Source organism: Labrus mixtus, chromosome 14 (genome assembly GCF_963584025.1).
Source record: "Labrus mixtus chromosome 14, fLabMix1.1, whole genome shotgun sequence".
In the NCBI taxonomy this organism is placed as follows: domain Eukaryota; kingdom Metazoa; phylum Chordata; class Actinopteri; order Labriformes; family Labridae; genus Labrus; species Labrus mixtus.
The window spans coordinates 16442387-16454357 of NC_083625.1; the positions used below are offsets into that span (position 1 = coordinate 16442387).

An 11971-nucleotide genomic window follows, 5' to 3' on the forward strand; every position below is an offset into this window, starting at 1 on the left:
GTTGCCGGTGTGCGAAGATATAGTGTCCTTAAAGGATGCTATGAGAAATATCTATATTCTTTTTCATTACTGAAGATTCATATCTTTGCTGAGCTGTTGTACTCGAAAGGACTGTTGCCATGGTGCCATGGACATTGAAATACCAAGCAAGGCACCATATATTTTATTCATGTGTGTTTTCCTGATCAACAAAAAATCTGAGTAGGCTAATGTGTGTTGTCAGGGATCTGTGTGCCAGGCTTCTCAGTTTCTTTTACCAGCCTGACTAGTTCTTCACTGGTTTGGGCATCTGATAAGTATTCCTTCCAGGCACATCCAACTGGGAGGAGACCCTGGGGCAGACGAGAACACACTGAAGGGATTACATATCACATGAGACCTGGGACATCCTCGGAATCCCCCAGGAAGAGCTGAGTTTAATTTTTAACAACAACTCACAATCCTCCTTCAATCTTCCACCAACCGGTTTCCAAATGGTCTTTTTTTTCAGTAAATGTTTCAAGAACTAGGCAGTGAACTTACACCTTGATTAGCTCTTGAGTATTCTTCAAAGAAACAGAGCTGCATCTTAATTCTGCCCTCTTTCTAATAAGGGTCAGTATTGTCTCTATTTTCTCTCTATTCTCTATTCCCCGTGGCCCCTTCCGATCCCTCTCTTCCTGTGCTTTGTTCTTCGGGACCTGCTGCAGTGTGTGTCGAGTGCTGAAGGAGTCTTTACCAAACTGCCCAAATAATGCAAAGCAGTTCCAATGTTATCCTAACACAACCAATTCAATGAATGTGTCTCATATTGTCACACACTAGCAATACGATGTGAAACTTTATGTAAATACATTTGAAAAAAGCTGTCTTATTTCTTCAAAGATTTAATTAGATAAAATAAAACTTTAATGAAACCCAGGGGAAAGTGGGTCATGGCAGAAGAGAGAACATTATACATTCTAGGTGCTACAAAAACAGTTGCTGATGATACAGAGGAAATAGGATACATGAAAATACTTTGGATTGAGCCACATTGAGCATACTAAATAGTGAATACTGCAAGTGCCATTCCTAAAACAAGCAAGGCTATGTTTGCAGTTTATAGATGTACAGGACAGATGTATTGCATACCAAATGTGCATTACTGCAGATGGAGGAAAGTTTTCACTCAGAAGTCTGTCAAAATATGCAAATGCATTTAGTCAATTATTCATATACATAAAGTTTATAGATAATTTATAGCTCTATAACATATTTAGAGGGGGCACCTCAACCATAATATGGTTAATTGCATAACCATGTTATCACCAATTATCATTCAAACCTGCAATTAGTGGCTACCATAATACATGCTCTGGTCAGACACCCCATGGGAGTCCAAAGCAAAGAACTGCGTTTTTTCCCCTGCTTTCAACGTGACTAGGTGCACTGACACTGAGACACCCAGGCTATCTCCAGAGGTGCTGCTGCTTGTCAACAGGCAAGGCAGGCAACTGCTTGGGGCCCCGGACCAGTAAAGGGCCCCAGATAGCTCACAAACTCAAACCAAAGCAGTGGCCAAAAATGTGCACTCAATGTCATTGCCCTGCTAAGCATCACATGCATTATTGCTGTGAAAACCAAAGTTTGTTAATGAAAGTCACAGAAGAAAAATGAATGATCTGTCTATGTGAGAGAAAAAATAAACAGGACAAAAGAGGAAGAGGAGTAAGCGTTGGCTGGCAGACATGATGGTGATGAACTCTGGTTGGAGGGCCCCCCAATTGATTAATTGCCTAGGGCCCCAACAGACTGTAGAACCACCACTGGCTATCTCCAAAGAAAGAAGTAAATCGATACATCCTTCCAATATTTCACATTGCATGTGCTTGTATTGATGAAATTGGACTCTGCTATAATATAGACTTACTATTTTTTTAATTCTCTTGCCCAAACTCTAGGGATTCCCAGCTGAATTGACTCTCTCCCAATCAAAGACGCTATCATGAAATAGCCCGACAGAAACGCAGACTCGCCACCGTTGTGCACCAAAATGTGAAAAGGTTGTTGGATGTCCTGAATTCCGACTGTCAGGAAAACTTTCACCCGGGGTTTGTACTCTACTTTAACCTTCCTTGTTAAATTAACAATGCACGAACCATTGTAGAGAATAGAGGCACTACAGGATTATCGATACGGAAGCGACACTTCAATACAACACGGGCTGGTGAAAGACCACCCTGCAAGTCTAATATCAGGGCATAACTACCAAGCAGTGTTTACCTTCCTTCCTCTTTCCCGTGATGCACCGCGAGGTTGTGTTAGTTGTTTTCGACAAACCATTTCATTTAATATAAGTCAATAATAAGTAAATATATTTGCCTGGATGCTATTAGCAGTCGCATGTTTGACCAACTTGTTCGAGTATTAAAAGAGTGCTTAAAAGTTTAGCTAAAGCGTAAAGCTCTTGCAGGTTACCGTCGTAGCCCGTAACTTAGCAACGACGTTTGACGGGACTCGCGGGAGAATAAAGAAGAGCAAAACAACGACGGAGTGTTTTCCTCTTCAGGTTTCCTGTGATATTTACTGAACATGGACGGACACAATTTGGGAAAAGAAAGGCTCATAGTTCCAAATGACTTCACGTCATCAGCACTTTCAAGTAAGTCACTTGTTCTAGCTACCAATTTAGCTGCTCGTAACTAAATATAGAGTTTGATATGATCTTAGCGAGCTAACGTTAGCCTACTGTATAACTTCCTTAGACTTCAAAGTGAGTGCTTGTTGAGTCTGATTTATCAGTTTATGTTCATGGATTATATTAACATAGGGGAACACGAAGCAAGGATATCTAACGCATGCGGACTAAAGCACATTACTTTATGTAATTTAGGAAGTATCCAGAAAGAGTTGATACCCCCATCGCATTTTACATCGAGGGTCCAGCCTGCCGTAGCAAACAGAAGCGCAAAGATCCAAGACCCATCGTCATCCATTTCATGGATAAACCCAAGTACAACATCGGTACCATCAGAGGAGCATTCCAGTCCTGCCAACCCATGGCTCGCCATATCCCAGGCCCAGCAGGAAATCTTGGAGCTCAAGAGGGAAAATCAGAGGATCTTAATGTCACAAAGAAAAAACAGAGGAGTAGGGGTTGCTGTGGATCATCCTTCCGACCTTAGGCCAAGGTATCCAGCTTTTTTTTTAATGTTCAAATACAGATATTTTAACAATATATTTTACAATTATGGTCAGTTGGATAGTAAATTAGGTACACGAATAACTACTCCCTCGAAATGCAGGTGTCCAGAAAAAGGTGACCAGTGGTCTAGATGGGAGTCAGACCGGCATCCGGATGCGGAGAAGCACAAGGCCGAAGCTGAGCGGTTGAAGGGGCAGGTGGAGGCCCTGAAGGAGACTGCAGAGAGACAAAGGGACGAATTGAGGGACAGAGACTACAAACTGAACAGGTAGGAGAAATGCTTATGTTGTTATGCAATCAAGTCTTTTTACAGTTTGGTCAGACATTCTTTACATAACACTTCATGAATCACTTAGATGAATCATTTTGAACAAGCTGAACATGGCATAACCTTTGTTTGACAGACAGAGCCAGGAGTTGGAAGCACTGTGCAAAGAGCTACATGAGGCTAATGTAGTACTGGGTAAAATCAGGGAGGAACTCAGTGAAAGCAGTGCACAGAAGGAGAATATACGCTCACAGGTAAGGCTGTTTACTGACTAAATTTCATCATGACACTGTTGTTGACAGAGATCACCTGGGAGTTACTGGTACCTCTAATTCTTTTCAGCAGTTTGTAGTCTGGTGTTATTGGACAAGCTTGTTATCTTTATAAGTGCTTATAGTCATCTGACAGTTCAACATTAATTACTTTTTATTTATGAGGATTCTTCCATGTTTAATTTTTTCTATTTTGCAGCTTGAAAGACTGGAGGAAGAATCTTGTGAGGAAATTGCAAAGCTGAGAAGTGCTTTAGAGAGGAGTAAAGAGGACTCCCGGGAGCTTGTGCTGAAAGCTGAAATGAGCAGGTTACAAGCTGAGGAGGAAGCCAAACAGCAGACTCTTAAATTATCAGAACAACTGGAGGAAATGCGCAAGAAGCATAAGGTCGAGGTGTGTGGCACAACCTCTGAAAGGAATTTTAAACTGTTTCAAACCTTTTGCATACTGATTCAAATGACTTCTGCTCAATACCATGCATGTAAGACCCCATATTAATGGGCCTCTGCTATGCTGTAATATTCTTTAGTAAAACAGGGAGTATGTAGCACAGTGCTTTACTGAAAATGATCCGTACTTCTGACATTCCCACTTCTTAATGGAAATCATTTATATTCAGGTTAGAATTTATATTTTTCAAACCTTTCATTGTTTCTCTCTCTCCTTACTTTCAGCTTCAACAGTCTAATGCCTACCACAGTGCAGAGCTGGATGCAGCAAGCATTACCAGCAGAGAACTACACAACAAACTTCAATCAATGACCTCAGAGGTGCTTGAGCTGAAAAAAAATCGGGTGGTGATATCTACAGAGAGAGACGGGCTGAAAGAACATTTAAGGTGCAATATTCAGTCTAAAAAAGAACCCAGCTACACATTTGACACGCTGTGCAGTCAGATTCTATGATTTTCTTTTCGGGTTTGTTGTTTATTTTTCAGCCAAATGGGACAAGCGTTTGAAACACAATCAGCAACACTGCATAGCCTCAGAAATTACATTGGTCAGCTTGCCCCAGAGAAAGGAGAGAAGGAACGATTAAATGACGCTGTTGAGGTGGGGACAATATAAACAGTATTGATTACAATCATCCTACTGTAAAGTAATTGCTTTGGGGATGAAGCTTAAAAAAATCTTAATTTCAGCATGTTTAAGCAAAAACTGTTGGATAAATTAAGAGCTAGATTTATGAATGATCATGCAGTTAAATATATAGCAAACCTTTCTTATAATGCTTTTCATTTTGTCAGAGGCTGAACAAAGAGAAAATATCTCTCCAGAAGACCACAGAGCTTTTGACTGTCAGGCTTCACTCTGTGAATGAGATACTGGCCCTCCAAGAAGAGAAAATGATAACGAAGGTCAGTCTTTTTTCTTTAGATAGCAATGGATGATACCAACCTATGCTGAAAACAAACCACCAGTTGTGCTGCTGCTTGCAGACTGAAACAATGATTTCCTCATTAGGCTTTAAACAAGATTTTCTTGTTTCCAATATATTTTTTTTACAAACATCTAGGCTCTGTGATGGATTTATCCCTATCACAGAGTACTTGTGTTAAATGCATCTTAAAGAAGAACATGATTATAGCAGTGTGTTGACGTCATTCAAAGACTTAGATCTTTTTAGTCAGAAAACATCTGTTTTTTATCAGTGATTCATAGTGCGACGCTGTTCTGCAATCTAAACCTTCTAATCAAATCTAAATAATGGCAACAAATGAATATAACGGCTAACAGCTTATGATTGGAGTCGCTCGATGTTTTGATCAGAGAATAACAACTCCACCTCTCCAAAATGCCACATACATTTCTTGAATGGAACTGTGTAAGGATTTGAACTGAATGTGAGTTCTATCATATCTCTTTACCCAACAAAACATACACTTTTAAATATGTGTTAGTGTCTCCTGGCTATAAAATTATCAAGCTTTATCTTAGCTCTAAGAAACTTGAATCCACTCCATGGAGGATGATTATACCTAACATTTTCTAAACCATACCCTGGGGTTTCACTTCACCTGAGGTGCTTTTCTAAATGTAGTGTATTTACAGTCTGACCCTTCAGGTGTCAAATAAAACATTTTTTCATACTTTTGAATGTGTTATTTTAAAGTGCATTTTGCATAGTTCTCATAAATGCCAACCCTTTATAAACTTGGACATTCCTTGATAAGTAATTGTCCTAGTTGACTGCTTGGATTCTGAAGTTCCTGTCAGACATTGTACTACTGTAGCTCAGTGATTAATTTAACAGCAGAGACTGTTTTAAAACTATTGGCAGAATATTATATATGTGGAAGGCAGAAAAGGGACACATTATTTTAAAGGGCTGGATTATGTCTTGGAAATGCCAAGGTTAATTAGTGATATATACTACTGTACTATTATTCATGCTCATGCTATGCATTTACTGCTGGAGTGTTTGCCATATATGTGTTTATGTTTCAACAGACCTTGAAAGAACCACTTCTGAAGAATGGATCAGAAAGCCTTCAGGTGCTCCGGCTCTGGAGAGAGAAAGTGTTCAAGTTGTGTGTCCAGCTTCGCTCAAAGGACATTGAATCAAAAGGAGAGAAGAATGAACTTCTTTCAAACGTATGAAGACAGTCATCTGATGTTATGTCATAGCAAACTTATCATGCTCAATGTCTTTGAGTCTATGTTTAAAGTGTGGTTCTGTCCTGGTCTCTGATTTAGGTAAGAGCCATGGAGCAGCAGCTCCAGCAGGAGCAGCACCGGACTAGTGTGCTCCAACACAGTGTAGATAACAGGAGAGCTGAGCTGGACCTGGAAAGAGTGGAAAAGGAGGTTAGTACCACAGCAAGTGATGTGATTTACGTGGGTGTCTTAATATTTGATGATGCAAGATAAATTTGGGGCTGCATAGGAGAGTGATAAATGCACGTTCATTTGTACCCCTGCACACAATGCTGACTCAATGAAAACGTTGCTTGGTCTCAGTCGTACTTGAGGTTATGAACAGCAGCTGGCTAGTAAGATATTCTTAGCACTGAGAATCACAGTGTTATTTGTGTATGATACTTTGTGTTTTTGACTTAGTTTGAATTTGTCTTTTCTCTTAGACACTGAAAATGGACTTGGCCCAGGCTCACAAGGAAAATTCTCAGCTGAAGTCACAGAATCAAAAAGCAGAAGCTGATCTTGAATCTGTTTCTGAAGCAGTGCAGAGGTAAAACAAAATACTCTGGATTCAAAATCAGAAGATGAATTCATTACTAAGGAAAACGGTTGGAAAGCAAATGTGTTCTTCACGTCATTGTGGTAATTTCTCCAGTAAAATATATATATTCACCCTTTGGCTTTACTTCCCAGGTTTACTTTAGCATTTGAAAGCAAGATGGCAGAAATGGATGCAGCTCAAACAAGGCTCAACACTTTAACACAGAGGCTAACTTTTGCTAAGGGACGAGTGGCGACAATCCAAGGTGTGATTTGAATGGCCGTTAATTTGATGATTGCATGGGCCTCACTTTGGATATCATAGCAGGTTAAAAAAGGACATCATGTTTTTGTTTTGACAGGTTTGGTCATGAGGAGGGTTGCTCTGCAGAAAGTTCAACAGGCCAGTAAACATGCAGAACAGGCTGCTGACAGGTATGAGGTCATTTTTACACAACAAATGCTCCTAATCAATCTCTACCGACCTGCAGGAAGTAAAGTCTTCTTTTAGTCCTGTTTGCCTGGTAATTCCCTCATGCATTTCATTACAAAAAATGTAAAGTGTGTACTTCAGAAGACAATCTTTAACCCTCTTATTGCTAAAGGGAAGTCATGTCTTCAAATTGCACTTTTTGGCTGATCGACAGCCTCCAAATTCAAAATATTTTATTTGTTATGTGTAGTGAAAAAAGTCAGGGATCTATTTTCATTTGTAAGCAGTAAACAGATGTTTTCAATTTCACAGTCCGCTTAATTAAAATTGCTAGTGAGATATTTTAGATTAACTTTATGAACTAACCATTTCAGTGCTAATCCTTTGAGTGGTACATTTGATCCTACTATTACTATACTATTCTATTACTCTGTCCAAACAAAGGGATGTTTGCCAGGGCCATGTATAGAGTCTGAAACTGAGGAGAGAGAGAGAGAGAGTGGGGAATGACTTGCGGGAAAGGAGCCACAGGTTGGACTCATACTCCGGCCAGGCCTGGTGCGCGAACCCACTTCCAGGCCCTTTCTGCTTCCTTTTGCACCTCCATTTTTCTCTACTATCTTGTCTGTGTGTGTCCCGCAGCATCTCAAACCTGCACACTGAGCTCCGTTTGGTCTGTGAAGAGAGAGACAAACTCACATGGGAACTCAAAAGAACCCCGGAGCTCATTGAGAGAGCACTGGCTGACCTAAAAGAACAGCGTGAGCACACTTATATCTCTCAACGCCTCAACATGATAAGTTAATCTGCATGATGCCTCATTTATCTTTTTAACATCCTCCTCAGATGAAGGCAAAGTGCATCAGCAGCAGCAGGAGCTGGAGCAGAGCTGGATGGAGGTCCGTCAGGCTGTGGCAGGTAGACAGGAGGCTGAAGAGAACTTGCAGGAGATCCAGGCCCAGCTGAAGGAGAGTGAAATCAACCTGGAGAAACTGCGCTTTGAGCTCCTCAACCAGCAGGAGCACAGCGAACGTGGTGAGGCAGCAGCTGTGGCATGACTGTTTTTCAACCTTGACTTATCCAGGGAAAGCCGGCTGAGCACCCCCGCTCTTTTCCAGAAATGCCCTACACATTTCACACCTGACCACCTCCTGCCTGCTCCACAGCTTTGCTGGAGCAGTGGGGGATTAAGTGACACACTCAAGAGCACCTTGACTGTACTGGTTCAGGGACAGTTACCGATACTAATATGATATTCCCAGTTGGGCCATTTAGGAAATATCTTACTTTTATATCCACATTAATGGTATAACAGCACATTTTCTCATGACTGTTTAAAAACCGTTATTAGGCACATTCAGTTTATGTACTTTAAACTGGAGTTGCTCTTTAATTTGCCAGTGGGAGGAATAATTGAAGCAAACAAAACCCTTTTCATTGATCATATTGGCACCTCACTCTTGTGTTTGTACACATTTTGAACCCTACTACCCTTAACTAATTGTTTGGCTTCATGGGAGCATTTAAAAAAAGTTAAGAACACACAGCACTGAATCACTACACAAAAATGATCCATAAAAAGTTCCTTCATTTTTAATAAAAAAATAATTTGATTTAATAATATTTGAACTCCTTTCAGTTACAGAGTACTATTAACATTCTGCAGTTGTGTTCAAGTACTCGTACTCCTCTTGAGCTCTATTTGATGTTACACTGATTCCTGAGGGAAATATCTGATTCTTAAGCTGCAGCTGATAGCGCTGCTCTTTTTTAAAACAGATATTTGCTCACTGTGTGCGTTCTATTTGGTGTTAGATGTTAAGAATGAAATTGTTTTTCAGCTTTTCATGGGTTACAGAAAACTGCTGCCATATATAATGTTTAAGTATTGTTATGCTTGTATAGTATTGATTAGTTCTACTTTAACAGTTCAAACATTACATCTTCACTGTTTGATTTTTTATTCTTGAAATGCCAGGTCCTAAGGTCCTAACTGTATTCCTCTAGCTTTACTGTTTTACAATCTGGTCACATGGGTTTGATGTAAATGACATGAATCAAAACGATTAAATGTGAACTTTTGCTCACAGATGCAATAAAATCCGGTGTATGCCCAGAGGTACAGAAACAGCATTAGTATGTGCTTCTCATTGTGTGCGCTACTGCGCTGAAGAATCATGCATTTGTTTTTTCCTTTTCAGTGCTGCAGGAGAGAGTGTCTGAGATCAAGGACCACTGTGCTGAGAAGCTGAGAGAGATGGAGGAGCAGGTCAATACTGCCAGAAGAGAGCACACCAAAGCAGGTAGCAGGATTAGTAGCATGCTGTCTCAGCCCACAGTAGCTTAAAGCAGGGGGGTGAAATCATATCTGTGATCTAATATGATTGTTTACGCAGTATATGGCTGCATTTCCCTGTGGTTTTCCATCTGTCTGTGTTGTCTCTTGCAGTTATGACTTTGCGTCAGTTTGAAAAAGTGGCAGGAAAGAAACAGGATGAGATGAGAAAAAGCCACCACTATGAGTTTGAACATATAAAAAAGAAAGTCCAGAATAAACAACCCAGGGAGACCATGAAAGACAAAAACCTGCTGCTGGTAAGACTTTGCAAAGCAAAAGAAAACTGTGAGAAAAATGTTGTTTCTGTCCTCATGATTACAACACATAACCTGATCCAGGTCTCTGTTGCTGAGAGAGAGAGCACGTCTGAGTATACAAGAGCACAGACAACAGCTGTACAAAAGTCTCAAGCACCAAGGGAACAACCTTCAGACATACATGCAGATGGTAGGTAGTGTCTTAACTCTTCATGCATAAGACTCTTATTTTCAAGTCCCCCAAAAATGCCACATTGATCTTAACGACGGTTTGTCTGCTTCTTGTCAGCGGGGCTCCTGTCTGTTTTAGAAGAGCTCCACAGTCTCAGCGCTGCAGTGGTTAACAGCTCTGAGGACTCTGCGGAGGAGGAGGGACAGAGTGACAGCGTGGGACCGTCTACAGGCAGTCGAGCTGCTGAAACCTGATGATGAGTCACTTGAGCCAGCAAACACACCTTTAATTTGTACAAGAGGTGGGCAGTGATGATGTGTACAGAGCCAAAGAAATACACAGAAAGAAAAAGAATGGCTCTTTAGAACAGACACAGTGTTCGTGAATTGAACAAAAACATTTCACCATTTCAATACATCTGTGTTACTAGAGGACGGCTTTTATTTGAAGAGAATTTTGGAAGATATTGATGGACAAAGTATTTAATTCAATCAACGTTTTGGGCTGAATGAATATTTGCAAATAATACAAAAGCACTTCTTAACACAAGGGGAAGGAAAGAGATTGTTTTTAATGCAATTATCAATAGTTTCTTTTTAGGAATCTGCTTTTCAATTTCTTGCTTTCTCTTAATTGCCTTACCACAGAAACTATGTAGAACACTTTAACTTCTGACCCTTATTTTAATGATATCCCCTTTTAAAATTTGTCCTTGAATAGTCTGTGTTGTTCCCTTTAGGATTTAAAGTCAAACAATTACCAAATTATATGGTGAAAAGGATCATTCACATTTTGAGTCACATCAAATATATATAAATATATTTTAGATTTATTTTTATAGGACAATGAGCAGAGTAGGAAATCGGCGATAGAGTGGAGAATGACACGTGGGAAAGGTTCCACAGGTCAGACTATAGCCTCTGTACAGAGGGTGTGACCTAACCGCTAGGCCATCAGTGCCCCGCATAAACTATTTTTATTATTATTTTTTTAAGATTTATTTTTAGGCTTTTTGTGCCTTTAATGTAGAGATAGGACAGTGGCTAGAGTCTGAAATCAGGAAGAGAGAGAGTGGGGAATGACATGCGGGAAAGGAGCCACAGGCTGGATTTGAACCTGGGCCGCCTGCCTGGAAGACTATAGCCTCCATACATGGGGCGCGCGCACCAACCACTGCACCACCAGCGCTCCCATAAACTATTTTTTAAATAAAATAAAACCTTGCAGACTTCAGTAAATATAAATCACTGACAAGACTTTCAGTGATATTTAAAAAAAAAAATCAAATGCAAATGTTCTAAATGAAAGGAGATACTTTCTAGTGAAAAGAGTAGTAGTACTACTCCTAGTAGTTTGTGTGATGGTTCAAATATGCCTGTGCTTTCAAGAGACCTCTGTCTTAATTTTACAAAATAATAAAGTATTGTTGATTGCAAATCTATGGTGTTAAGCAGTATTTTGAGAAATAATGACTAAGCAATGCATGATTTTATATGAATCTCAATTTATTTCTAACTGCTGATTGTCTGTTATAAAAATTAAAGCCAAACATTCTTTTTTTTTTAAATTAACATATATGTTCGCAGAGTTTTTGGATACAGCAGATATTAGAATAAAAGGCCCATATGATTCTTGTATGACATTTTTTACAACTTTCTCATTTATCTGAAAAAGTTGAATTTGTTATGATGAAGTAGGTTTATATGCCATTGGGTTTCTATTTATATTACATCAGTACAAAGGGGAAGACCTATTTGATTTCATTTGGAAATAAATCAATATTTTCTATTTAGAAGTTCTTATAGGCGTATTCTTTAAATCTTTTTTCGGGTTAATATATATGTATGGGAGGGGGGCGTCGGTTTTGTGGTTAATTTGTAACAAT

At 39.7% G+C, this 11971-nt stretch overlaps 1 protein-coding gene across 1 annotated transcript; it reads left to right on the forward strand.

Annotated features, from left to right (window-relative positions):
- Positions 1-2254: 2254 nt before the first annotated feature.
- cchcr1 (coiled-coil alpha-helical rod protein 1) lies at positions 2255-11523 on the forward strand. The gene is made up of 19 exons (XM_061055483.1): positions 2255-2623; positions 2855-3152; positions 3267-3434; positions 3571-3688; positions 3906-4100; positions 4382-4545; positions 4645-4759; positions 4954-5064; positions 6158-6301; positions 6404-6514; positions 6790-6896; positions 7040-7152; positions 7249-7321; positions 7962-8080; positions 8166-8354; positions 9521-9622; positions 9769-9914; positions 9996-10104; positions 10204-11523. Exons 1-19 carry the CDS (start codon positions 2554-2556, stop codon positions 10338-10340), a joined length of 2589 nt encoding a protein of 862 aa, XP_060911466.1. The 5' UTR covers positions 2255-2553; the 3' UTR covers positions 10341-11523.
- Positions 11524-11971: the final 448 nt, after the last annotated feature.